Source organism: Rhinolophus hipposideros (genome assembly GCF_964194185.1).
Source record: "Rhinolophus hipposideros genome assembly, chromosome: 5".
In the NCBI taxonomy this organism is placed as follows: Eukaryota; Metazoa; Chordata; class Mammalia; order Chiroptera; family Rhinolophidae; genus Rhinolophus; species Rhinolophus hipposideros.
In genome coordinates this window covers 27642272-27669425 of record NC_138051.1, presented here as the reverse complement: position 1 = coordinate 27669425, position 27154 = coordinate 27642272, and the positions used below count along the sequence as shown (strand labels likewise).

Sequence of the window (27154 nt, the reverse complement as noted above, 5' to 3'; positions counted from 1 at the left end):
CCCGGTGTGGGGGGGCGATGCCCTTAAGCTGCAGCCCCAGGCTTGGCGTCCAGCACACAGGGTGTTACCCCTTCCTCTCTGCCATGTAACAGGGGAAGGAGGAAAGCAGTTCAAGCTGAGCCCCAGCACCTGAGAGACTCCTGTTTTCTCCTGATGGGGCTCAGCTTCAGCCCTGGCACAGGGAGCCCTGGAGGTAGAGGTGTGGGTAAGAAGGAGCTGGGTAACAGAACTGGGTAACAGCTGGGTAACAGGTCTGCATGGGGTTTGGGAGAGGTGGTGGGCACATGGGGAAGAAGAGGAAGCAGAAAACAGCAGAATTGTTCCCTTGGCCATCTACGCATAGAGCTGGTGTCTGTGAATCAGGGTCAATGAATAAACAAGGAACCAGCTCTTCCCACTCAGCTAAGAGACATTTATTAGGGTGCTGGCCCCACCTACCCTTTCCCAGCCCCCTCAGCGTGATTCTGGATTCTTTTGAGAAGACAGTCTGGTTCCTGCAGTTAGGCTTTTTTCATGGTTTCCTTTATCCAGGGCAGGAAACTTGAGACTTTGGTGTAGGCCCGAGGAGATGTCCCATCTGGGTTTCCATAGGAGACAATACCCTGGATCACATGTTGGCACACAAGAGGGCCCCCGGAGTCTCCCTGCAGACAGACGGGGGGAGGACTGAGCCAGCTCTCCTCCTGGTCCTGCTCTCTCTGCCATCCTAAGCCCCCTCTCAGAGAAGGCCACCTTGCGTGGCTGCCATGTGGGAGGTCAGAGGGCAGCAGGCCGCTGAGGGACCCTCAGCTTGGACATTGTCACAGCTTCACTTCACCCCAGGTGTCAGCTCCCTCTCCTCTCCCAGGTCCCTGATGCTCTTCCTCTACAGGTGCTGTGGGACTGTGGCTCGTCTGTTGTGTAAGGACATGAAAGCAGGTGGCTGGGCTCACACTTAGCATGGACGATGAGCCCGTTATCCAGGGTGCATGACAACTACTGCTCATGCAGGGAGCACAGTTATATAAGCGCTGTGCCTCAGTGTGTGTCAGAGAATAACAGAATCATACTTCTGGAGGAGGACCATGTATAGATTGACCATGGGCCCTTGGTTGGTTCTCAGAGGCCCTATTTCTCCCCAGCTCTGGCTGCTCTCCATTGCCTTTCTGGGGAGAAAGATCACAGGCTGGAGGGTGGAGGAGTTCCCCACTGCTTGGGTCTCCTGGTCCCATCCTTCCCTAAACACCCCTTTCCCCAGATCCAAGCAAGTCAAGCTCAATCTCACCTTAAAGGAAGCCTTGTTTTCTGTCTTTTTCCCGGCGCAGAGTTGAGTGGTACTGTTATAATAATTTGGTAAGTATCTTTCACACACCTTATCCTCTTGCACAGTCAGATTCACCTCCTGCAGTTTGTTTGGGTATTTGCCCCTTGGGGTGACCTGTCCCCAGCCGGCCACACAGCACTTCTGTCCTGGTGTCACCGAGTCCTTGCCCCTCTGCAGGCGGAGGGGCTTCACAGCTTTAGTCAGCTTGATATTTCTCTCCAGCTGATGGGGCAGAGGCAAGACAGCCCAGGTCAGCCAGCGACCCAGGGCCTGGACATGCCATAGGGCTGCACTGTCTTCCTTCCCCCCTGAGGCACGGGGACTGGTGAGGTGGCCAGGATGGGCAAGAAGGAAGGAAGAGGTCACAGTGAGAGGAGAAACAATCTGGTCCCAGGAGAGCAATTGCAGGAGGAGGTTTCCTTACCTTCAATAACATGATGTCATTGGAGAGGCTCTCGGAATGAAAGTTTGGGTGGGGGATGGCTTTTGTCACCTGGAAGACCTGCTGGGTCTTCTCCTGCTGCTTGATGTTGTGGGCCCCCAGGGTGACAATGATTGACCTGCACAGAGAGCAGAATGGGAGTGTGTTGTGCATGGGACTCATGACATACAGCCCATGAGCCATGAAGGTAGGTGAGAGCTGAGGTGGGACAGGGCTGCAGTTAGGGGAAATCAGGGAAACAGGAGGGCCAGGAGCTGAGAGTCCTCTCTGCTTCTCAAGGACACTGAGGTAGGGTTTCTGGGAGCTGTCTCTTGCTCTCAGGCAGTATCATGACTGCCTGAGTTTTCATGTTTACCCTAATGCATACTTTCATCCTCCACCATTGCTGGATTTGGCCAGTGTGGTCCCTCTCCTCTCAGCTTGCTACTTGTTTTCACCTCTGACCCTCTGAGCCCAGTTAGCCTGTCCTATTTCTCAGCTTTTCATTGCCCACTCACGCTGTAAGATGGCTCCTGTGAAGAGCTTTTGGGGACTTGAGTTAGCAGGAGCCCGGGGAGCTCACCTGGGCTGCAGCCCCCGGGGAAGGACAGGGGACACTTTAGGGGTCTGGAAGGGGATAGGCTGGCTGCTGCCCCTCACCTTCCATTGCAGTGAGCAGCCGTCAGAACAAAGTTCTCTCGCACAAGGACACCTCCACACATCTTCTTTCCCTTATTCACAAACTGTATGTAGGCCATGTAGCGACGGGAGTGGGGCTTTGCCTCATGTCCCCCGATGATCTCCTCTGAAGGAAAAGTGTCCTGTGCTTGCGTGCACTCCCTGAGTCCACCAGGAAGACGTTGACTTAACTCTAAACTGCTGGGGACTTGGGAGCCTGGGCTGGCCTCGAGCTCGTAGGGTCTCAAGTCTCTCCTCTCAAAAGGGAAGAGCAGCGGGCTTTGTCTGTGAGTTTTTCTTCACATTTAGTTGGAGGTGAGCATAACTATCTTTGGGACATCAAAGTCCTAGAGGCTCCTGAAAATTAATCTCAGGACATTGCTTGGTTTCAAGTGAGTTTCTGAGGCTCTGTGGTCCTGTGAAGTCCAGAACAACACTTGTATCTAGTGGCCAGAGTTAAGTTTAGGGATCTGGTTTTACGCCCGATAAGTGTTAGCTGCATGAAGCCAACAATGGACCTCTTGAGGAGGTTTGGTAGGGGCAGTGCTGTGGGATTCTGGAAAGCAGAGAAATTTGGGGTTGCCAAACTCAGTGGCCCATCCTTGAAAGAGGGGAGCCGCTAACGGCCTGGGGAGAAAAGCAGAATTGGAGAAAGGGAATGAGGGGTCTTGGGACTGAGCTAAGGAAACAGCAATCTTCTGGCGACAGTGACCCCAGCAACTCTGGGTTGTGCTGAGCTCTGGGCTTCCTTCCTAAGCAGACACTGAGGAGAGCACTTGTCTAATCCCAGACATTGAAGCCGGGACTGTTGTCCAGTTTTCCACCCTCAGCCAGGCACTTCTAGGAAAGTTTCCCTTTCCTGATGGTGAATTAGGGTCTGGGGAGGAAATAGAACCCGCTGGATTTTCTTGAGAACAGCCTTCTGCCCTGCCTTTTATGCTGGTAGCTTATCCAGCATCATGCTTGGGAATCTGAGATGGGACAGAAGCGAGGGTTCAGGACATTCCTGGTGGATAGATGGATCAGGGATATGTAGAAGGGGCAAGAGGTCTGCACTCTGTGTGGGAATGAGAGTGGGGATTGTCACTCACCTGCCTGTGCCTCGGGGGGCAGTAGAAAGGCCAGCAGAAGCAGGAGCAGGAATGGCCACATCTTCCCAGGAAAGCTGCCCCGATTGGATCGCTGGTATTCTTCTGTGCTGTCTTTTAGGGCCTGGGTGAGGAAGGAGGTGCAGGTGGGTTCAGAGACCTCGAGTTTCCTTCTGGTTTTGTAGTGCTTCATTCTAGAAGGCTTTCTATGAAAGCGTCCCCGCCCTCACACCTCCTGCCTGATGACGTTCTCTGGGTGGTTGTATGAGAATTAGGCATAGATCACATCAGTACCCACAGCTGATGACTCAGAGCAGACAAGTTGTTCCAGCCCAGAGCAGGAACCCAAGGGTCTGAGGTGGGGACTGTAGGATGTGGTATTGACCAGTAGACGTGCTGGAGCCCAGAAACCTGAGTCCCCAGTGATAGAACCACCAATGCCTTATTTCCATGCTACCAAATCCATCAAGATAATTTCTTTTGCGGATGTGTGTTTAGGCCCTTCTCTGTGCAATGAAGAAACGTCTTGGAGCTCTGTCTCCTTCCCTTACAGAGCTGGCCATCTGGTGGAGGAGACAGAAACATCAGTGACCAGAGTACTGTATGGGAAGGGCCCTGGCTGAGGGATCAACAAGACAGTGAGAGAGCATGGGCATCGTCTACTAAAGTGATACAGCAACTCATTCATCATCACAGCTTCCTTCCTAGGGATTTTGAACATCTCCTGTAATTTGCAAAAGCTCAGAGCAATAGAGTCCATCTCTTGTCAATATTTTTAAGAAAAGCCCTGCACTTGATGTGTATTGGCCTAAAGTAATGAATCACTGTGGCCCTACAAGTTGAATCCATTGATTCACTAAGCCTACGTCATTCCTATTTTGGGTAGGCTAGGGTTGGTCTCACTCAAGCCACTGGAACTAGGACTCGGAAAGGGCTGGTTTCCCAAAGGAAGTTCAGATTGCTAACCTGCCAATACCATGTGAAATGGGAAAGCATCCTGGGCAACCAAAGGCCGGTAATTGTCCTGTTAGTATTCGCTGTCCTCTGTCCAGAGAGCCACACTTCTGAAATAGCAGGCTTGGCACATAATAGGTTCACACTTGATAAACAAATTATGCTGATGACCTCACTGTACTGTAATGGACCTTTGTTTCTAAACAGCCCAAGGCCAGTTCTGTTCAAAGAACAACTAAGTATCTCTGAGTGGTTAGATTCTGGTAATTTAAATTTCCATCTTTGCATTTTCTGTGCTTTACAATTTTTCTATGAGGAATATTATGTATCAAAATGCATAATTTCAGTGTAAATGTTCTCCTTATCATACTCTACTTTTTTGAACTTAGCTTGCCTAGTACTGGACATTTTAAAAATAAAAATAATTCTCTGATTATAGTGGTAATATATGTTCATTAAGAAAATTTGGAGAGTAGAAAGGAAAAGTATCGCTCATTTGCCTATTTCCCACACATAGACTGTTAGTATAAGAAGTGCATTTCAAATACATGGGACCATGTTATACATACAATGCAATTTTCTTTTCTCCTCAGTTAACCCTACGATGTAAGCATTTCCCCCATGCTCTTAAAAAGCTATTACTCAATACCAACTACAGTCTCTCTTTACTAGTTATTAAAAAAATGAACATGGAATTAATTTCTAGAATTATTGGAAAATTAAAAAAATAATTCCATGAAGAGAAAACAATGAAAATCATCTGATTTCTGATTATTCATTGATAATAATCTTTAATATCTTGATCTAATATATTTACCCTCATGTATATCTTCATTTTGAATTAACAAGGGATTATCCTAAATGGAAGACTATGTTATGACCTTTATTAAAAATTGAGGTTAGATTCATATAACATTAACGATTTGAAAGTGTACAATTAAGTGGCATTTAGTGCATGCAACAACCGCCTCTCTTTAGTTTGAAACCTTTTCCATGACTCCATGAAAACATTTTGTCCATACCCATTAAGCTGTGGACCTATTAAGTTGTGGGTTAACTAGGGCCCTTAATCACTTCCCATTCTCCCTCTCCCACCCACCCCCTCCCCGACCCCTGGCAACCACTAATCTTCCTTCTGTCTCTATGGATTTGCATATTCTGGATAGTTCATATAGAATGAATCATACAATATGTGACCTGCTGTGTCTGGCTTCTTTCACTTAGCATGATGATTTTGAGGTCCATCCCAGTTGTAGCATGTATCAGCATTTTTTTCTTTTTTTATGGCCAAACAGTATTTCATTGTATGTATATGGCACAATTTCTCTATTAACAGTTAATAAACACTTAGTTTGTTTGCACCTTTTCACTATTGTGACTAATACTGCTATAAATATTTGTGAACAGACTTCTGTGTGGATGATATGTTTTCATTTCCCTTGGATACACCTGTATACCTAGGAGGGAACTGCTGGGTCATATGGTCATCATATGTTTAAGTTTTTGAGGAATCACTACTGTTTATTGCAGTGGTTGCACTATTTTATATTCCCACCAGGAAGGTACAAGTGTTTCTATTTCTCCACATCCTTGTCAACACTTGTTATTTTTCAAATTTTGATTATAGCCATTCTAGGAGGTATGAAGTGGTACTTCATTGTGGTTTTGATTTACATTTTTTAAATGACTAATGAGATTTAGCACATTTTTCTGTGTTTGCTGCTCATTGGTATATCTTCTTTGGAGACATATTGACTTTTCCCACAATCCTCATTCCTACCCCCAGACACTGTTTGGATTGGTGCTTTGAGACTTGGGCTGGGGTCCTCAACACAGCCACCTTGCTATGCTATGCTGATTAGGCTGAAAATGGAGACGTTGGGGGAGTTCAGGGAAATTTTTCTTTAAACTGTAATGGCTAGTCAAATGGCCAAGGCTGTGCAGGAAAGTTCTCCCAAATCCAGAAGAAGAAATACCAATGTAAGGTAGAGGAAAGTTTACTGAAGTGTGTGCAAACATGTGGAAAAGAGTGTGAAACAGGTAACTTCACAAGAAAAAATCTGGAGAAAGCATCACTGGGGAGAATATATTTCTTCCTAGATGTGACTAAACAGTCAGCCTCAAAGATGGTGAAATCCATTTGAGACTTAGAAATTTAAGAATCTGTGTCTAAGTAAAAATTAATAATGAACATTATTAATAAACATGTGTATTAATAATAATAAACAACTGGAAAAGAAGATACGATTAGTTTGTTGAACAAATGAGAAAATAATATCTAACATCACAATACTGGCTTATGTATTGATTACTGACCGTAGATCCTTTGTCCACCCTCTGAGCTGGCTACTGATTTTCTTCCAATTCATAAATGAGAAAGCCAGACACTGAGAAGGTAAGGGACCTGTTCTATATAATTCAGCTCGTCAGAATGGAGATTAGAATGCAGGGATGTGATTTCATAGTCTGTGATCTTATCCACAGATTTATAAACACCATCATTTCTTATATTGTTCAAGGAATCTGGGGAAAAATTAAGTGGGCATTGAAGAATGAAAGTTTCTGTCTATATCTCTAATGTGGAACTCTGGTTCTCTTAGAAGACAAAGGTACCTCAGTGGCTGCAATATTGTGATAGAAAAGTCATTTGGATCACATTCCCTTTGCTCTTATCCTTTATTCCCCTGCTGTTCTTCCTCAAAGAGCAGGAGAATGTCATGCCTGGCCCATGAGGGACAATACCCTTGGGCCTTGGCCTCTCATTGAATCATATGTACTACCTATTGGAAGTGGGCAGGACCATTCCTTGTAGGCAATGACAATGGCACAATCACATGACATTGCCATACTCATACATGGCATTTGAGGCTGCCGCTATTAGCCAACTCCCCTGAGCCTGATCATTCTCTTTAAGTTATACCTAAGATCAGAACCTATAGGCATAAGGGGCTAAAACTTGGCCCTAGCTGATTTCATTTGACCATGAGACTCAGTCGTGCTGTTGAGAAGATATTCCTGCTTCAGTTAGGGATTATCTCTGCATTCCTATTAGGAGGCTGGGATGATAGTCATAATTTCTGGGGTGTTTACACGACATCAAAACCAGTTTTGAGAGTGAGACCTGTCAGTGAAGGAGAACCTGGATACGTGTTGAAGTGGTGAGGGTTGTACTTCCACCTGGCCTCTGTAGTAGAAGGATGGGGGAGAGAGGGCAGGGATGTGGAGACAATATGTCTATAGGACAGATGTACATCTGTGAGATTTGCAGAGTTTGGCATCAACTAGAACACCCTTTGATTTTTCCCTGTTGCCTACACCAATCGTTGCCCAGCCACCAACGAAAAAACAAGGTCTGGATGTTGGATTGGGGGTAATTCAGTAAAACTCTGGAGTGGGTAAATGTCTGGGGTGATGAGTTGAAAGATGACTACGGTGTACCCATCCCCACCAAACTGGGGATAAGTGGATAAATGCAGGCCCAGAAAAGTCTGTTGGTGTTGACTGCTCTTCTGGGTGGGAAAGAATTGGAAGGGAGTGATGTTCTGGGTTGTGATGTTGCATTTGATGTGACCTTAGATCAAACTCAAGAACCCCCTCCCCAACTCCCTTATCTAAGGATCTTTATCTCCCCAGGAACTTTGCCCACCAAGGCCATTTCTTTTCCTCAAAGCATTTTGTTTCCACAAGGCCTAAAGGTCATACCTTATCCTTCTGCAGCAAATGGGTTCTTTCTATTCCCATCTTGCTCAGGGGCTAGTGGTGTGCACTTTCTCACCATGTGTGTATGGGATGTGGCAATTGGTTTGGTTTGGGGTAGATAAGAGGAATGCTGCTGAATCATTTACCAGAACCCCTAGCATATGATTGCAAAACAGGTGGGTCTTTGTATTTCACAGCTCGGGTCAGATGCAACAAACTGTTACATCTGGAAATCTATTTCATTCCTAAGAATTTTTGTGTCCCATCCCCTCTATGTTCTCCAATCATGCTATGACATATCCTAGTTGTAGATACCCCTCTGCTACTAAGTTCCTCTGTTTTTGACCGAATAGTAGGAAGCAACACTGGAACCATATGTGAACAAAGCGGACAATCAAGACCATCCCAGACAGCTCTTCAGTCTACCCATGAGAAATCAAGTATTGTGGAGACCTGTTGTGCCTCTGAGAGCGTTTTACCAATGGAAATGTGGAAGGATGATTTACTGTAACAGCAATTACGACATTACTCTCTCTGTGTTTTCTATGGTCAGTCATTTGCCAGCACCTCCATCATGTGATTGCAAAACTCTAGACTTTATTTTTTTATTTATTTATTTTTTTTTTAGGGAACAGGACTTTATTTGGGAACAGTGTGTACTTCCAGGAATTTTTTTTCCCCCCAAATCAAGTTGTTGTCCTTTCAATCTTAGTTGTGGAGGGCACAGCTCAGCTCCAGGTCCAGTTGCCATTACTAGTTGCAGGGGGTGCAGCTCACTATCCCTTGCGGTGGTCGAATTGGCAACCTTGTGGTTGAGAAGACGGGCACCAACCAACTGAGCCATCCGGGAGCTCAATGGCAGCTCAGCTCAAAGTACCATGTTAAATCTTAGTTGCAGGGGGCGCTGCCCACCATCCCTTCGGGACTAGAGGAATCAAACTGGCTACCTTGTGGTTGAGAGCCCACTGGCCCATGTGGGAATCGTACTGGCATTCTTCAGAGTTAGGAGCATGGAGCTCTAACCACCTGAGCCACTGGGCCAGCTCTAGACGTTTTTAATGTTCCCTTGTCTCAGGTTTTTTAGGCTGGAAGACTGAGGATCAATCTATTATTGGACCATGTTTAACTCACCAAGGCCTTGAACTCTATTTTTAAGACTTTTAGGAGTCAGCCCTCTGGTCCCCTTTTGCATCATATGCTAAGACTGGCTGTGCTGCTACAAGCACCTTAAATACCTACACATAAATACCTATTCGTAGTCGTACTTGATAACGCCTGAGGACATAATGGGGACCAGAATCAGTGGGATTAGCATTGGTTTGTGTCTATGGCTTGGCCCCATCCTCCCAGAAATCTCATCTTTGCCAGAATCTCACAGGGGTAGAAGTTCAGGCTCTTTTCTTGACCCCACAGAGACTATAACACATAGAAGGAGAAAGTCTTGTCTCAAGAAGGTGTCTACTGTGGGCTTTGCAGAGTGTCTCAGAGGAGAGGGTCTTCACTCATAAGTTAACTCCCAGCTGACTCAGGTAGGGAGGTGGGTGTGCACCTCAGCTATCGACAAACAATTGGAGGCTGACATTTGGGAGCTTTTTTTTTTTTTAAACACAAATACAGCATGGGGGAAATCAGAAAACAGGAAACCAGAAAGGCAAAGGGCATTAGTATGAATCCATACCTTACTATGTTCCAAAGAATACATGATTTACATAGGTTATACCATTGAACTTTCCACCTTCTGCATGGGCATTTTCATGAATCACATTTTCAAATGAAACAGACTTAGAGATACTAGGTGATGTGCCCAAGGTCACATGGTTATGGAAAGTTTGTACACACACACACACACACACACACACACACACACACACACACACACGATGCATGCCTGACAAGCTGCAATGTGCCCTTTATACTACCCTAAGAAGTGGTGGAAGCCATAGCAGACAGATTTTAGCTCAGCAAAACAGAGTGTTCTGACACCTAGAGTTCTGTTGGAATGGCTGCTCAGGTAGCCCAGAAGCTTTCTCTCCAGGGAATTTTTGCAGCAGAGGCTGGGAAACCTCTTAGTCCGGGGCCCTGTGAGGTTATCATGGGTGTGGGCAAGAGCACGTTTAACATCCTTCACAGGTGCACGTTTAACATCCTTCGCAGGTCTGAGCCTTTATCGCTCAGTCAGAAGAAACCTGACCTGAGGGTTAGGAGCCCTGGGCTCCTGTTCAGTTAGGTAGCTCAATTGCCAATTTCTGGGCCTCATTATTCTCATCTAGTGAAAGAAGATTGGACTATAGCAGAGGTTTTTCAAACATTGTTAACCATGGAAACCTTTCCTCAAGTGGATTATATATGTGACAATGTAGCTTTTGGAAATTATATGTCTACATTTATACCTACGTACATAGATGCATGTATACATATTTTTACATATACACAATTTTCATGATTACATGCACACATATGTCCATATGCATACATATATTTATGTGTTCTTGTGTGTATAGTTGCATATTTTTGTTTTGATCTCTTCATTTTCCATTTTCCCTTTCTGAGTGTGATCTTAGTCCATCTTTGTTTCAGGAGGATTTCCAGCACTGAACCAGAAGTTGTGTGAAGTCAGCTGTTCTCACCTCATTGCAAAAATGGTCAAGATTAAAATATTCTGCTACAGAGGCCTTTGTGGGTAACAAGATGTAAGAAGGCACACCTTTGAGGGTTATGGGAACCCTGAAGCAGATATTGACCCATGTGAAAATGAATTTGGTGTTGGTGTATGTGTATTTTGGTTGGAGAGTATTCATCTACAACTGTCAGTGAGCCTGGCTTCAAAAAAGCACCTCAGATTGGCCTCAAGACCTAGGAGGGGATGGCTGCTGGGCATGGCTGGCTAGACCGACCCAGACACAGGATAATCCACTGTCAATAAAAAATCTCATACCACATGTGAGGCCTCCAAGCTAAGAGCTGGATGACTTTTAGGGTCACTATGGCCTTGGAAAGTACGGATGTAGCAGCAAGCATGATGGCCTGTGGGTTGAAAGGCTGGTCACCATTTTTTTCGGGCACCATGTGAGCCTCTCTGATCTGATGTGATTGAAGGAAGATAAAGAAATATGGCACCTCTTCCATGGCAGACTTTATACTGAACTGTATACCCACAAAGTACTCTATGGTTTATGTAAACCATAAAGAAATGGCGGCCCTGGTTGTGTTTTTCCTCCCTGCATCTCTCCTTCATCCAGAGGTGGGGTTCCACTGGCTGCAGAACTAGAAACTGATTTCCAATCCCATGCACTGCTGCTCTGGAGTCGAATGTGACAATGCACATGGAAACTGGAAGCCATAAGAGAAATGAATGTTACTATTCTCAAACAAGACGATTTCTGTTGTGTGAGATTCAGGTCAATCTGACCAACCCAGACAGGAGGGCAGGATGGTACCTACCGTGCTCACTTCTGAGCCTCCAGTGCATGGCATATAGTGGGTGCTCTATATCGATTTGTTTGTTGATTGATGGCAAAGTAGTGCTGTCCAGTCCTGCTGCCAAGATTCCCTTCCTTACTCAACTGGTAGCTATATCCCAGGTGGGCAGCTGAGGGTCAGACTAGAAGCCAGATTACCACAGGTGACCAAGAGACCAGCTGAAAGGGACTGAGGCTGTCAGTGAAATACCTATAGGTGAACTCAGAGTCCATGGGGGTTAGGAGGCTGCATGTGAAGGGCTCAGCCATAGAAGACGTGTGGGACAAGGTTAAGCTGGGACATAACATGGCAAGGATTTATCAAATGGTGGTGGTAGGTGGGGTGTGTGAGGTAGAGAACACAGAAAACAGGGGAGAAATGTGGGCAAAGGGAACAGAGGCAGGTCTGGTCTACAGCTGGTACCCAGTGACTATTGTTCAATATATAAAGGAGAAATCAGCCATTCCCGTCTAGAAATGGATATTTATTCTGGCCATGGCAGCCTCCACGCAGGGAGGTCTGGCCTCTTCCTTCAAGAAAATGGACAGTCACAAAAGGAACTCAGTTGAGTCCCTGCTCTCATTGATCACTTTCTTCAGGGCAGGAAATTGAGGATCTTGGTGAACACCTGGAGGTGTTCCATTTTTTCATCCAAAAGAGATAACGTCCTGGGTGTGATGTTACACGCAAGAGGCCTCTGGAGCCTCCTGTGGGCAGAGAGAGGAAAGACTGAGCTGGCTTCCTCATGTTCCTCTCTGTGGTACAAGGGGTGCGTCAGCCTCACTCGCGTGCTCTAGGAGTGTTTCAGTGGTGTGTTGTTCACGAATAGTTGTTAGCTGTTCTTCTTGTCATGGGGAGCGAAGTCAGGAATGATCTCTGTTGCGATCTTGGTGCTGTCACTCTTCTATACATAAGATTTTGTAACCTGCTTTTGTTACTTAGCTATATATGGCTCAGGAAATAGTAATCATCATTTTAATGGCCGCTTCTGTTTTGCCACTTGCATGTGACATGTGAACTTACAAAAATTTACTTAATGATTCTCCTTTTGCTTTATATCAAGATTGTTCCCATTTTTTTGCTTGTATATATTAGCATGGTAATTAATAATTTTTATGTACTTATCTCATTTTCTGAAGATAAGTACACAAAGTGAGTTTGCTATTTCAAATTGTACGTGCATCTATAAAAATTAGTACAGATTAGCAATTGATGTCTAAAAAAATTGTATCTGAGCCAGCCAGGTGGCTCAGGTGGTTGGAGTGCTGTGCTCCTAACACCGAGGTCACCGGTTTGATTCCCACAAGTGCCAGTGAGATGTGCCCTTTACAGCTAAGATTGTGAACAATAGCTCTCCCTGGAGCTGTGCTGCCGTGAGCAGCCCGAGGTTGGCGTGAGCTGCCATGGCTGATCGTGTGCTGGTGTGAGTGGCCAACCCACAACCAGTGACCGACTGCCTCAGCGAGGGTGGGGTGGTGGTGGAGAGGGTGCGCGCAAGGCTTACAATACCAGCATGGGCCAGGGAGCTGTGTCCTACACAACTAGACTGAGAAACAACTGGCTTGAATTGCAGTGGGGGAGGGGGAGGCAGAAGAAGGGGAAAAAAAAGATTGTACCAATTTGTATATTCAATATCAAGAAATCTGTATGGCAGTTTCTCCACAGCTGTGCCTGTACTGAATATGTCATTCTTTGAATTCATTGCCAGTCCAAAAGGATAAAGTGTTATCTTGATGTTTTAATGAGTTTCTTTTATTGGTAATGAGAGAATGGAAGTAGCCAATTAATGTTTTTAGCCTAGTTTTCTATAGGATTCCTAAAGGTCATATTTTGTGTTTGTATCGTACTCTCTTATGTAGATATAACATAGTTAATATTCCCCACTTGTTATTTAGGCTGTTTCTAATTTTTGACATTTTAATTAATATTGAGAAGAGCATCTTATACTCACACTTTATTGCAGGCATGTGTGTTTGAGTTCTGTTTTTAGAAAATAGAATATGCCCTAGCAGCAGAATTATTGTCATATAATACAGACATTAAAAATTTATGTTGCATTAGTTAACTGTTTCTCCTTGCTGCTGGGAAAATTACGAAGGAAAGAGGACATCCTGCGTCCTGGCCCTAAGCCCTCTCTGGTTCGTACCCTGCCACTTTCTTAGCTATTACTACAGTACAATGGCATTCCATCACTGTGTTCTTCATCCCTAGGTCTTACCTTTACACGAGTAGGTAGGGCCAGGGATCCCATTCTATGCTAGTAATATGTGAGGAGCAAGAAGAGACTAGACCCCTCCACGTGAGGATCAAGGGGTGCGCAGGGCATTTCCATCCTCTCTCTTGCTCCAGTCTTGGTCCCAACATCGTATCTAAAACATTGCACCCACCCAGTGCAGAGTGTATATTTTCATAAATAAATCGGTAATTTACTGGGCCGTAAAGTGAATCTTGAGAAATACCAAAGATGTAAATCTTTGGAATGTTTTCTGGCCAACAACACAATTAAATGAGGAACAAATAAAATGGTGATTAGAAAAAAAGAACTATATTTTTAAATAACCCACAAACCAAACAATTTCAAAAGAGATGGAAAATGTTTTGAATTAAATAATAAAAATAACAGTACTTATTAAAAATTGTGGAATGCAGCTAAACTGGACAGAGGAAAATTCAGGCTTAAAACTCGCATATTACATCTCTGATGAATACTGATGCAAAAATCCTAAACATAATTCTAGCAAATCGAATACAACAATGCATAAAAAGATTATTCATCACGACCAAGTGGGGTTCATCCCGGGGCACAAGGATGGTTCAACATCCACAAATCCATCAATGTGATACATCACATAAACAAAATAAAGAACAAAAATCATATGATTATATCAATTGATGCAGAAAAAGCATTTGACAAGATACAACGTCCATTTATGATTAAAACACTTAATAAAATAGGTATAGAAGGAAAATAACTTAACATAATAAAGGCCATATATGACAAACCCTCAGCTAATCTCATAATTAATAGTGAAAAACTGAAGCCCTTTGCTCTACGTTCAGGAACACGACAGAGCTGTCCCCTATCACCTCTGCTTTACAACATAGTGTTGGAAGTCCTTGTCAGAGCAATCAGGCAAGAGAAAGGCATAAAAGGCATCCAAATTGGAAATGAAGAAGTTAAATCATCACTCTTTGCAGATGACATGATGCTATATATAGAAATTCCCAAAGACTCAACCAAAAAGCTATTAGAAACAATCAACAAATACAGTAAAGTTTCTGGCTACAAAATCAACGTATAAAAGTCCATTGCATTCCTATATACTAACAATGAAATCTCAGAAAAAGAAATACAAAAAACAATTCATTTTGCAATTGCATGATAAAGAATAAAATACCTAGGAATAAACTTAACTAAGGATGTGAAGGATGTATATGCTGAAAAGTATAAGACATTTTGAAAGAAATTGAAGAAGACACAAAGAAATCGAAACATTCCGTGCTCATGATTGGAAGAATCAACATAGTTAAAATGGCCATATTACCCAAAGTAATATACAGATTTAATGCAATCCCTATCTAAATCCCAATGACATTTTTTAAAGAAACAGAACAAAAAATCATCAGATTTGTTTGGAATCACAAAAGACCCCGAATAGCCAAAGAAATCATAAGAAAAAAGAACAATACTGGAGGTATCTCACTCCCCTGACTTTAGCTTGTACTACAGGGCAGCAATAATCAAAACAGCATGGTATTGGCAGAAAAACAGACACACAGACCAATGGAATAGAATTGAGAACTCAGAAATAAAACCACATAAATATGGATAGATAATTTTTGACAAAGAAGCTAAAAACATACAATGGAGGAATGACAGCCTCTTCACTAATGGTGCTGGCAGAATTGGATAGCCACGTGCAAAAGAATGAAACTGGACTGCTATCTGTCACCATGTACCAAAATTAATTCAAAATGGATCAAAGACTTAAGCATAAGACCTGACACAATAAACTGCGTAGAAGAAAACATAGGTACTAAACTTATGGACCTTGGATTCAAACAGCATTTTATGAATTTGACTCCAAAGGCAATGGAAGTAGAAGCTAAAATAAACGAATGTGACTATATGAAACTTAAAAGCTTCTGCACAGCAAAAGAAACCAGAGACAAAATAAAGAGGCAACCAACTGAATGGGAGAAGATTTTTGCAAACAGTGTCTCCGTTAAGGGGCTAATATCCAAAATATACAAGGAACTCATGCAACTCAAAAACAAAAAAAACCAAACAACCCAGTTGAAAAATGGGCAGAGGACCTGAAGAGACATTTCTCCATAGAGGACTTACAAATGGCAAATAGACGTGAAAAAATGCTCAACATCACTAATCATCTGAGAAATGCAAAGAAAAACTACAATGAGATATCACCTCACCCCAGTCAGAATGGCTATCATCAACAAGACAAATAGTAACAAGTGTTGGAGAGGCTGTGGAAAAAAAGGAACCCTCATACACTGTCGGTGGAACGCAGACTGGTGCAGCCGCTATGGAAGGTAGTGTGGAGGTTCCTCAAAAAATTACAAATAGAATTACCATATGACCCAGCAATCCCTCTCCTGGGTATCTACCCAAAAAATTTGAAAACACATAAACATAAAGACACGTGTGCTCCAATGTTCATTGCGCTTTGTTTACGGTGGCCTAAACATGGCACCAAATGTCCTTCAATAGATGAATGGATAAAGAAGTAGTGGTATATACTACTTTGGAATACTATTCGGCGGTAAGAAACGATGATATAGGACCATTTGTGACACCATTGTTGGATCTTGAGAGTATAATGCTAAGCGTAATAAGTCAGACAGAAAAAGCAGAGAACCCTATGATTTAACTGATATGTGGTATGTAAACGAAAAACAACAAAAGAACAAGACAAACAAATGAGAAACAAAAACTCAGACACAGACAATAATTTAGTGGTTACCAGAGTGTAAAGGGGGTGGGGAGAGGGAGATGACAGTAAGGGAGATCAAATATATGGTGATGGAAGGAGAACTGACCTTGGGTGGTGAACACACAATGGGATTTACAGATGATGTAATACAGAATTGTACACCTGAAATCTATGTAATATCACTAACATTGTCACGCCAATAGATTAAAAAAAAAGACAAAGAAAGACAAAAAATAAATAAACACCAATACTTCACTCCTGTGGGCTTCCCACATAGACCTAGGCCACAGGGACTCATGTGAAGGAGGAGAGGGCATTAGATGATTTGGATAAAAGCCAACACAGTCATTTTCTTTTGGGTTTGGGTGACAGAACCTGTATTATGTTCACTGTGTATCCTGAATACCTGGTCCATAGTAGGTGCTCAATCAGCACGTGTTTGTTGATCGATAGAAAAAATTGTGCTTTGCAGTTTTTCTGCAGAGCAGAGTCTTTTCTAACTAAAAATGTAGAGATGGCCCGAGGTGGCCAGCAGGAAGTCTTAGCCTAGGGGCCAGCAGTGACTCAGAGGAGCAGGCAGACAGGGACTAAGGCTACCCCGTGCCCAGGAGGCCAGTAGACTCTGAGCACATGTGGGACACTGGGCTGGATGTGAGGGGTTAGGCTGGCCCTATCGGGGTGGCGGATGGGAGAAGGGTTCTGGAGAGACATCCTGCCAGCCCTGTCCTCCAGGGGTCCTGCCTGGAGCAGGCACAGGCCTGGTGCCTCTGATCACCCTCTCTCAGGGTGTTAGCTGGGGAGGCATCTCCGTGGTGAGACCCTGCTGGAAGCACACCCAGCTCTGGGTGCCCTAGGTGGGAGGGACATGGGAAGTGGCCACCTCAGATCTGTGGTCTGGAGGTGACAGAAGTTGGTAGACTCTGCGATCTCTCAGCGGTCAGCAGGGATGGAGAAGGAGGGACAATAGGGTCCTGGAGGCCAAGCTGGGCTCTGATCTCAGAGGAGGACAGAGTAGGGCAAGGAGAGAGTGAGCCTTGGTGAGAATGAGAGCTTCTCACGGCCCCTCGCCCCTTCACTCTGCCAGCGTCCCTGACTGTGGTAGAGTATGTCCTGCCCAGGAGGGCATCCCCTCCCCGGTGTGTGGGGGCGATGCCCTTAAGCTGCAGCCCCAGGCTTGGCGTCCAGCACACAGGGTGTTACCCCTTCCTCTCTGCCATGTAACAGGGGAAGGAGGAAAGCAGTTCAAGCTGAGCCCCAGCACCTGAGAGACTCCTGTTTTCTCCTGATGGGGCTCACCTTCAGCCTTGGCACAGGGAGCCCTGGAGGTAGAGGTGTGGGTAAGAAGGAGCTGGGTAACAGAACTGGGTAACAGCTGGGTAACAGGTCTGCATGGGGTTTGGGAGAGGTGGTGGGCACATGGGGAAGAAGAGGAAGCAGAAAACAGCAGAATTGTTCCCTTGGCCATCTACGCATAGAGCTGGTGTCTGTGAATCAGGGTCAATGAATAAACAAGGAACCAGCTCTTCCCACTCAGCTAAGAGACATTTATTAGGGTGCTGGCCCCACCTACCCTCTCCCAGCCCCCTCAGCGTGATTCTGGATTCTCTTGAGAAAACAGTCTGGTTCCTGCAGTTAGGCTTTTTTCATGGTTTCCTTTATCCAGGGCAGGAAACTTGAGACTTTGGTGTAGGCCCGAGGAGATGTCCCATCTGGGTTTCCATAGGAGACAATACCCTGGATCACATGTTGGCACACAAGAGGGCCCCCGGAGTCTCCCTGCAGACAGACGGGGGGAGGACTGAGCCAGCTCTCCTCCTGGTCCTGCGCTCTCTGCCATCCTAAGCCCCCTCTCAGAGAAGGCCACCTTGCGTGGCTGCCATGTGGGAGGTCAGAGGGCAGCAGGCCGCTGAGGGACCCTCAGCTTGGACATTGTCACAGCTTCACTTCACCCCAGGTGTCAGCTCCCTCTCCTCTCCCAGGTCCCTGATGCTCTTCCTCTACAGGTGCTGTGGGACTGTGGCTCGTCTGTTGTGTAAGGACATGAAAGCAGGTGGCTGGGCTCACACTTAGCATGGACGATGAGCCCGTTATCCAGGGTGCATGACAACTACTGCTCATGCAGGGAGCACAGTTATATAAGCGCTGTGCCTCAGTGTGTGTTGGAGAATAACAGAATCATACTTCTGGAGGAGGACCATGTATAGATTGACCATGGGCCCTTGGTTGGTTCTCAGAGGCCCTATTTCTCCCCAGCCCTGGCTGCTCTCCATTGCCTTTCTGGGGAGAAAGATCACACACTGGAGGGTGGAGGAGTTCCCCACTGCTTGGGTCTCTAAGTCCCCATCCTTCCCCAAACATCCCTTTCCCCAGATCCAAGCTAGCCAAGCTCAATCTCACCTGAAAGGAAGCCTTCTTTTCTGTCGGGTTCCCCGTGCAGAGTTGAATGGCAGGATCATAAGAATTTCCTAAGTAGCTTTCACACTCCAAATCCTCTTGCAAAGATTTTTCTCTTTCAGGTTTTTTGGGTATTTGCCCCTTGGGGTGACCTGTCCCCAGCCGGCCACACTGCTCTTCTGTCCTGGCCTCGCAGAGTCCTTGCCGCTGGGTAGGCGGAGGGGCTTCACGGCTTTAGTCAGCTTGATATTTCTCTCCAGCTGATGTGGCAGAGGCAAGACAGCCCAGGTCAGCCAGCGACCCAGGGCCTGGACATGCCATGGGGCTGCACTGTCTTCCTTCCCCCCTGAGGTACTGGGACTGGTGAGGTGGCCAGGATGGGCAAGAAGGAAGGAAGAGGTCACAGTGAGAAGAGAAACAATCTGGACCCAGGAGAGCAATCGCAGGAGGAGGTTTCCTTACCTGCAGTAACATGTTTTCATTGGAGAGGTTCTTGGGATTTTAGTCTGGGTGGGGATGGCTTTTGTCACCTGGGAGACCTACTGGGTTTTCTCTTGTTGCTTGATGTTGTGGGCCCCCAGGGTGACAATGTTAAGCTGCACAGAGATCAGAGTGGGAATGTTGGGGGTGCGAGGTCTCAGGACATACACCCCATGAGCCGTGAAGGGTAAGTGACAGCTGAAGTGGGACAGGGTTGCAGTTAGGGGAAATTGAGGTAACAGCAGGGCCAGGAGCTGAGTGTCCTCTCTGCTTCTCAAGGACACTGAGGATATGGCTTCTGGGATCTGTCTCTTGCCCTCAGGCAGTATCATGACATTGCCTGAGTTTGCATGTTTACCCTAATGCATGCATTCGTCCTCCACCATTGCTTGATTTGGCCAGTGTGGTGATTTAGGAGGAGCTTGGGGATTTCGCCTGAGCTGTAGTCCCTGGGGAAGGACAGAGACCCTGTAGGAGTCTAGCGGGGAGGGATAGTCTGGCTGCTACCCCTCACCTTCCGCTGCAGTGAGGAGCCGTCAGAGCAAAGTTCTCTCGTACAAGAACACCTCCGCAGCAATTCTCCATCCCCTTATCCACAAACTGAATGTAGGCCATGTAGGGGTGGGAGTGCAGCTTGTCTGCCTGTGATCTCCTCTGAAGGAAAGGCTGGAAGGTGGGTGACTGGCAGTGGCTGTGGTAGGAGGGAAGGCTAGGGAGGTGATGACTGAGGTGTGCCCTGAAGACAATGTGGGGAGGATCTCTGGTTCTCTTGCAGCAGAATCTCCTTTTCTGAACCTCAAGCCTCAGAATCCAGCTTGAGAAAGGGGGACAGTGCCTGTTCTCCAAGTCCTACGCAGACACATGTATGGAGGAGGTAAGACATATCTTGAAGATGGCGGAGCTGCAGGTAATGTGGACAGGACGCATTGAGTCTCCCTGACCACTCCAAACCTCTGGTAGAATCCTGATTGGTGCTGTTACTAATGATCTACCCATGAGATATGGAGTTGGATTTCTAAATCTTCCTGTCTTAAGGTCTAACACATCCTGGGTTCTCAGTAGGCATGCTTTGATTGCATCAATGCCTGGCATCCAATTAGCTTCTGGCTGAGGATTGGTGGGGACAGTGCTGGTGGGATTCAAAGCCACAGGGAGGGTAGAGGGCACTGCCAAAGACAGTGGAGCAGCTGAGGGCCTGGGAAAGCCAGGGGAGGAGAAGATGAAATAGGCAGCCCAGGCCGTGGGCAGAGGCAAGGCAACCGGGGAGCTTGTGTGCAGTCATCTCGCCACTGCTGAGACCAGTCGCACCCTGGGCTCCTCTCCTGGGCAGGAGCAAGGTGATGCAGGGCATGAAAACTTTAACTGGGTCTTAAGCTGGTCCAGGGACAACTCTCACTACAAGATATTTGTCTGAAGTGCCCTTTCCTGGGTTGGAGTGAGGGATTTATTTCCTTGTCTTTCATAGCTTTACAACATTTGCTAAATGCCTTTCTATGAAAAACCTCCTTTCCCAGTGATAAGAGAGAGGCTAAGACCTTGTAGTGGAATCCATCTTCTCAGCCATCCTTGTTGCGTATCTATCCAGCATGGAACATGTTGGTCTGGGTTTCAGAGGGAAACAAACTGGCCTTTTAGGAGTTCCTGGGCTCAAATGCAGTACAAGCCCCGACTGTGCTGGTCCAAAGGGTTAGGAGTACAGGGGGTTCTATGAGATGGGCTGAGGCCTCAGGAATGGGATGGTCACCACCTGTCCTGACCTCATTGGGCAGAAGAAAGGCCAACAAGAGCAGGAGAGGATGCATTTTCCCTGAAGGTCTGCTCAGGTCAGAGCTGCTGGTGTTTCTGCCTTCCAGACACAAAGCCCCAGAGGGGAACAAAGGAAGTGTGGCTCAGTGACTCACAACCTCCTCAACACTTGCTCCTTTAGTTTTGATGGGTGTTATCATAGAAGATGGTTTGTAAACGTTCTCTCGTTTGGTTATGTGAGAATGGCACTGTCACCACATTTGTACTCATATGCTAAGTGACAGGGCAAAAGCAGAAAGAAGGAAAAAGAAAGTAAGAGCATGGCTACTGCCAGCAGAGAGGCTGAAACCCCAGAAGTCCCTTAGTGATTAAATCAAGAATGTTTCCATTTCATGGCTCCTGCCTCTTTTTCCTTTCTGATGAAATCATGAATAATCACTTAGCAAGTTGTGTTGTGTGGTATGAGTGACACGGCCCTGTCCCTCAGAAGCTGACGGTCAGCTGGAGTAGACTGAGAATCTGTGGGTAGTTGGGGTGCCAAGGGCTATGGTGGAGGGTCTGCTTGGTGGTGTGAGATAGAGGCTGGACTGGCCTGAGGCCCAGGTAGCCCTGGACACACCCCAGTATGCCAAACGGTCACTCCATTTCCTATCTTACCACCACTCCAGCCCATGTTTTTCGAATATTTAGAATCCCCACTCTAAACATAAATATTCTGTGACACACAGAGCTAGAACTTCACATACCCCACAGTTTTGAACACAAGTCCTGGACATGATATTCACTGGATGGAAACAGTCATCATGGGGTCTGTGGGAGCTGAGTGGCCTGATTACTTTATGCTGCGGTTATTTAGCACCCCTTAGGCTGAGGAGGGCACTGCTCCACTCAAATCATAGAGCCTCTGTGTGGGCAATTTCCCTTCAAGAAATGCTGGTTTCTGTTGCTAGGCAATGGGGAAATGGATGCCGACTATCCTAACAGTTACTCTCCACTAAGTTTTCTCTGTCCAGTGTCCAGAGAACCTTGTCTCTGATGTCCTTGGGCCTACCACTTATATATGGTGCAAACTGATTATCCCAATGCTGTCATCAGTGTGACAGAAGAAGAAAGAGAAGTGGAAAGGAAGGCATGATGAGTTCCAAACAGCCCAACCCCAGTTGTGTTCTAGGCACAGTATCTCATGAATACATCGAGAAAGAGTGGAAGTAAATATGCTTTAGCATCAGTGATTTTCGTGTCCCGCGCAACAAGGGCAGGGAAGGTGCAAGAAGGGGCGGTTTGGGTTAAGTTTTTAAGAAAGAAACAAAGAGAGACTTAATGCAGTTAAATCTCTCAGAAGCCCAGGGTCTCTCACTCTCAGAGGACTGGAGCCCAGAACAAAGCCGACTGGAGGCTTTTAATGATAAGTATGCAAGGGAGTAGCAGCAGTGTTTTTGGCACGGTCTGTGAGACTCACTTATCACGTTATAGAAACATCCCAAACCTATTATTTTGATCTTCAAACAGCCGAAGCACAAGGTCCATGATGTCTTACCTAAGGTATGTACCTTCTCAGGGTCAAGTCTCTCATATTGTAACAGCTCCGTAGAGATAACTGATCTTTGTTCTCCTCATTATTTCTCTAACAAACAGGATAGAGTGAAAAGCCAGAGCCGGCAACAGACTTTCCCAAGCAGGGGGAAGGGGAGGCAAGGCTCTTTCCCATATTTGTTTAAGGCAGCTCATTGTGGGTCCCCACGCTGTTCTGCCTGGCTTAGGTTGTATCTCCCGTGAGATATCTTACCCGTCTTTGGCTGCAAGCCATCTTTTGGTGACCAGACAGAGAGACATAAGGTGTAAACACAAGGATGGAACAGAGTCCCAGAAAGGCACAATCTCACAGACTCTTCTTCCTTAAGGAAAGACATGGAGGGACAGTTGGCTAGGCTGTTGTGCGACTACAAGTGATGATCTCTGGGTGGTGGAGGTCTCGATAGTTTTCATTTTTTTATTTATGTCTTTACCTCCCTTTCTATGACAAATAGGTATTACTTATATACCCTAAATACATTTTCCCTGAGTCGAAGCATACTCATCAATGGCCAACATTCAGTGAACCACTCTTTTTCTGTCCTGCCTTCTCCAAGATGGATGTTTAAAATGAGGTTACTTTTCTGAATTCAGTCTTGTAAAAGATTTAGAGACTGTTGAAAAATAGAAGAAAAAAAGCTCCCTCAATAAGCTTTATACTATAGGATACTGTTGAAACAATGGAAAAAAACTTGTGAAACTAGCACTTTTCATTATAGTGAGTTGCCTTTGGAGATACACACACCACACAAACACACACACACACACACACATACACACACACACGAACAATGGGAGGTGGGGAGAGGCTGGCTTAGACCAAGATGGAAGAGCACCTTCAAGGTCATTTCGGGCTGCAGGAGGATGGGCTGCCAGGACAGCAGAGGTTGCACTGAGCCCTGGGCCCAAGACAGGGCTGTGACAGGCACTGAGCTGGGCCTGGGAGTACTGAAGGGCCCTCCCGAATCTTCTCTGGCTTCCAACTGCTCAGATTTGGGGAAGGAGTGTTTTGTGGGGTAAAATTACAGCTTTCCAAAAGCTTCTCACCCATTTCTGTCCTGGTAGGAGAAATGGCTCCCTACCCAGAGTGTCTTAGATATTCCTTCTTTCAATATCTGAATTCTTTTATGTTGTGTATTGGCCCTTGGTTCTGCCAGTGGGATAGGGCTGTAGGTGTGGAATGAAGTAGGAGAGGCATATGGATGCCATATGAGGGTTGTCAGGAAGAGGGTCACTTTTTCCTGGGGAGTCTCTCCTTTTTCCTGATGGAGCTTACATTCATCCTGGCAGGGGGAGCTGGCACTGGGAAGGTGTGTTTGGAAGGAGTTTGTTATTGATGCAGCATGATTTTTTATTGTAGAGATGGAAGGTGAGTTACATTAAATGAGGAAGCCTGTAAAAGATCAGAGATGTTAACAGATGGTTTCTGGACACAATAGTTGGTAACTAATAAAGGTTTCGGTGAATAATGGAGGAATCAATGATGTTCAGTCTAGAGATGGGAGTTTATTAAGTGTCTGACAGGGTCCTCTCCACCACCTGCAGTATTGGCCTGTGCCCCAGAGAAGATGGATGGATCAATTTCGGGGTGCCTCAATCTGAACTCCGCAGTTTGAACTCCGCATTGTTTTTTTTATCCAGGACAAGAAGTGTTTGATCCTGGTGTAGACTACTGGAGGTTTTCCATTCTGATTTCCAAAGGAGACAATGGCCTGGGCCTTCAGTTCACATATGAAGGGGCCCCCGGAATCTCCCTGTGGGCAGAGGGATGGAGGACTTAGTTGGACTTTCTCCTGGTCTGACTCTTGTTGTATCAAGGGTGGGTGGTCTCTGTTAGGGGCTGTGTGGCAGTTCAGTGCCAGGACAGGCTTTGTTCCCTCTCTAGGTCCCAGGGCGAGGGTTCCAGTCTGACTCTGATGGTTCCCCTTCTTTTTTTTCTATAAAGCCTGTCCATAAGTGGCTGTGGGACAGTCTCTCATTCTCCCCCACCCCACGCCCCCAGGCAGCCGGCAGCAGAATATCTGAGGACATAGGGGTATGCCCACTCCAGGAATTGCCACTAAGCCCGAGCTGCTGAGAAGCACAGGGCACACTGCCCTGGGTCTCCTCAAAGTTCACCTGTGCCCAGAACTGGGTATGGACAATGATGGGATCTTACATGAAAAGAAGCCTGAATCTTTGTCGGGTCTCCCACACATATCTGCAATTTCTTGTTGTAATATTCGAAGCGCGAAGTACATTCTTCATCTCTCTGGATTTCAAGTTCTGCCTCATTCAGTTTCCCAGTGCGTTTGATGTCCACACCCAGGCGCCCCCAGCCAGCCACACTGCACACCATCCCTGGCTTCACCTTATCTCTTCTCCCGGGCAGACCGATGGTTCCCACGGCGTCATTCAGTTTGGCTTTGTCCTCCAGCTGAAGGACAGGAATTCTAATATACCCGTGGTCCACAGACTGCAGCGACAGTCATGTGGTTGCCATCTTCACGGTCCTGGGACAAGTGAAGGGGCCACACTGGGAAGAAGGACAGGACAGACGTCATGTGGACACAAAACCCTGGGGTTAAAGTGTGCAAGGTCCAGTGGAGACCTACCTGCAGTAACATGATGTCGTTCTCAGCTGTGGTACTATTATATTTTGGGTGGGGTATGGGTGTTTTCACCGGGATGAACTGCTGGGTAGTCTCGTTCTGCTTGATGTCGTGGGCTCCCAGGATGACAGTGATTGAGCTGCAGAGACCAGAGAGGGTGGTTAAGTAACAGGAGATATAGCCTGGTGGCTGTGAAGGAAAGAGGCCAGCTGGAGACAGGGCAGGACTGGAGTGGAGAGGAGTGACAGGGTCCCTGGGGATGAGCATGTTTGTGCCTCTGCTTCTTGGCAGCTCGTGCTCAGAGGCAGTTCCTGGAGCAGATTTCATTGTGCTGAGCTTGCCTGTCTCTAAGCCAAAACGTGAAGTTCTCACCCCCTCCTCAACCCCGCTGGGCTCCAGGGCACAACCTCAACCTCCTTCCCATGCCACCATCAATCAGGCCCTTCTCTCTTCAACAGGCCACCTGCATTGGCCTGTCCCTCTCTCCCCAAAGCTTACCTGTCTTATGAACAGCTCCTAGTGTTACTAGGGGGCTCAAGTCTGTAGCCCCCGAGATGAGGGTTCCCTTCCAGGTGTCTACAGAAGGGTGGGGGCCCAGGCGCAACTCCTCACCTTCCCAGGCAGTGAGCTGCTGTCAGCACAAAGTCCTCACGCACAAGGAAACCCCCACAGTATGTATTCTTTGAAGATGTGATTTTAAGATATGCCATGTAGGGACGAGAATGAGGCTTGGCTTCACGGCCCCCGATGATTTCCCCTGAAAGAAAAATTCTACTCTGTGTGCTGTGCTCATGGAGTCAAGGACTGAATCAAGGCAGGCTGGGACAAAAAAGGCAGGTTTGGGAGGAGTGGGGTGGTGATGGTGAGGTCTGTAGTCAGCAGCAGTAATAGGAAGAGGTCCTGTTGATTACTGGGGCAACAACTGTGGCCTGCCAAGTAACACACAAGACTCAGATTGTCCCTCTGACAAAGAGAAGAACAGTCCTCATTACTCAATTGCAGCTGCAAACACTTATGTCGGCAGAGAGGATTTGTGTTTGGAACAAGCAGGGAAGGCCCTGTCCATCCTGGAAAATCTTTTCCCTGACGTCCCCTGGGTCCTCTCTCCATTCTTGTTTCCCAGATTCACTGAGCTGTTGCTAGTTTGTAAGACTCAGAACATTTTGACTGACAAATTACCAGAGAGAACTTGAGACTGAACCAGCCAATCACAAGTGTTAAGGGGACTAAGATGCCAGAAACTCTGGGACCAACTGTGTCCTCAGCTTCTTTCCTAGGCAGCACAGGAATGACAAAGCTTGGAGAAGGAGGGGAAGATTGAGGGTAGATTTTTAAGACATTGAGTTAGAATGTGAGGGCCTTCTTTATTCCAAAAGCCAGCCCCTTTTCCAAGCTGCCCTTTCCTGGGGAATTAGTTATTTTTCTTTCCCAGCTTCCAGCCTTCTGCCAGATTCCTTTGTGGAAGAGCCCACATTCCACACGAGAAGGGTAGGACCTGGGAAGGACATGGTACCCACTGGCCCTCCTGGCGAACAGCCTTCTGTCCTGCATTCCAGTGGAGTGTTTATTCAGCATCAGATACGCTGGTCTTTGATTCAGGGCTGAACCTAGAGTTCAGAAAGTTCCTGGGGATGGAGCACAGTCTGAGCATGGCTGTGCCAGTGTGCGATGCGGTTGGGAGTCTGTTGGTCGGGACAGTCACTCACCTGCCTCTGCCTTGGGGGACAGAAGAAGGGCCATCAGGAGCAGAAGTGGCTGCATCTTCTCGAGAAGGTGGCCGAGGTCAGAGCTGCTGGTGCTGCCTCTTGGTCTTC

General features: G+C 46.4%; 1 protein-coding gene across 1 annotated transcript; it reads right to left on the bottom strand.

The window, feature by feature from the left end:
- Positions 1-500: 500 nt before the first annotated feature.
- On the bottom strand, positions 501-27154 carry LOC308497831 (uncharacterized protein; the record flags this gene model as incomplete). Its single annotated transcript, XM_081048934.1, has 10 exons — positions 27047-27154; positions 25953-26097; positions 25344-25479; positions 24908-25165; positions 18955-19158; positions 3494-3614; positions 2385-2529; positions 1728-1863; positions 1265-1525; positions 501-644 (listed from the first exon to the last, which is right to left on the bottom strand). Exons 1-10 carry the CDS (start codon positions 27099-27101, stop codon positions 501-503), a joined length of 1605 nt encoding a protein of 534 aa, XP_080905060.1. The 5' UTR covers positions 27102-27154.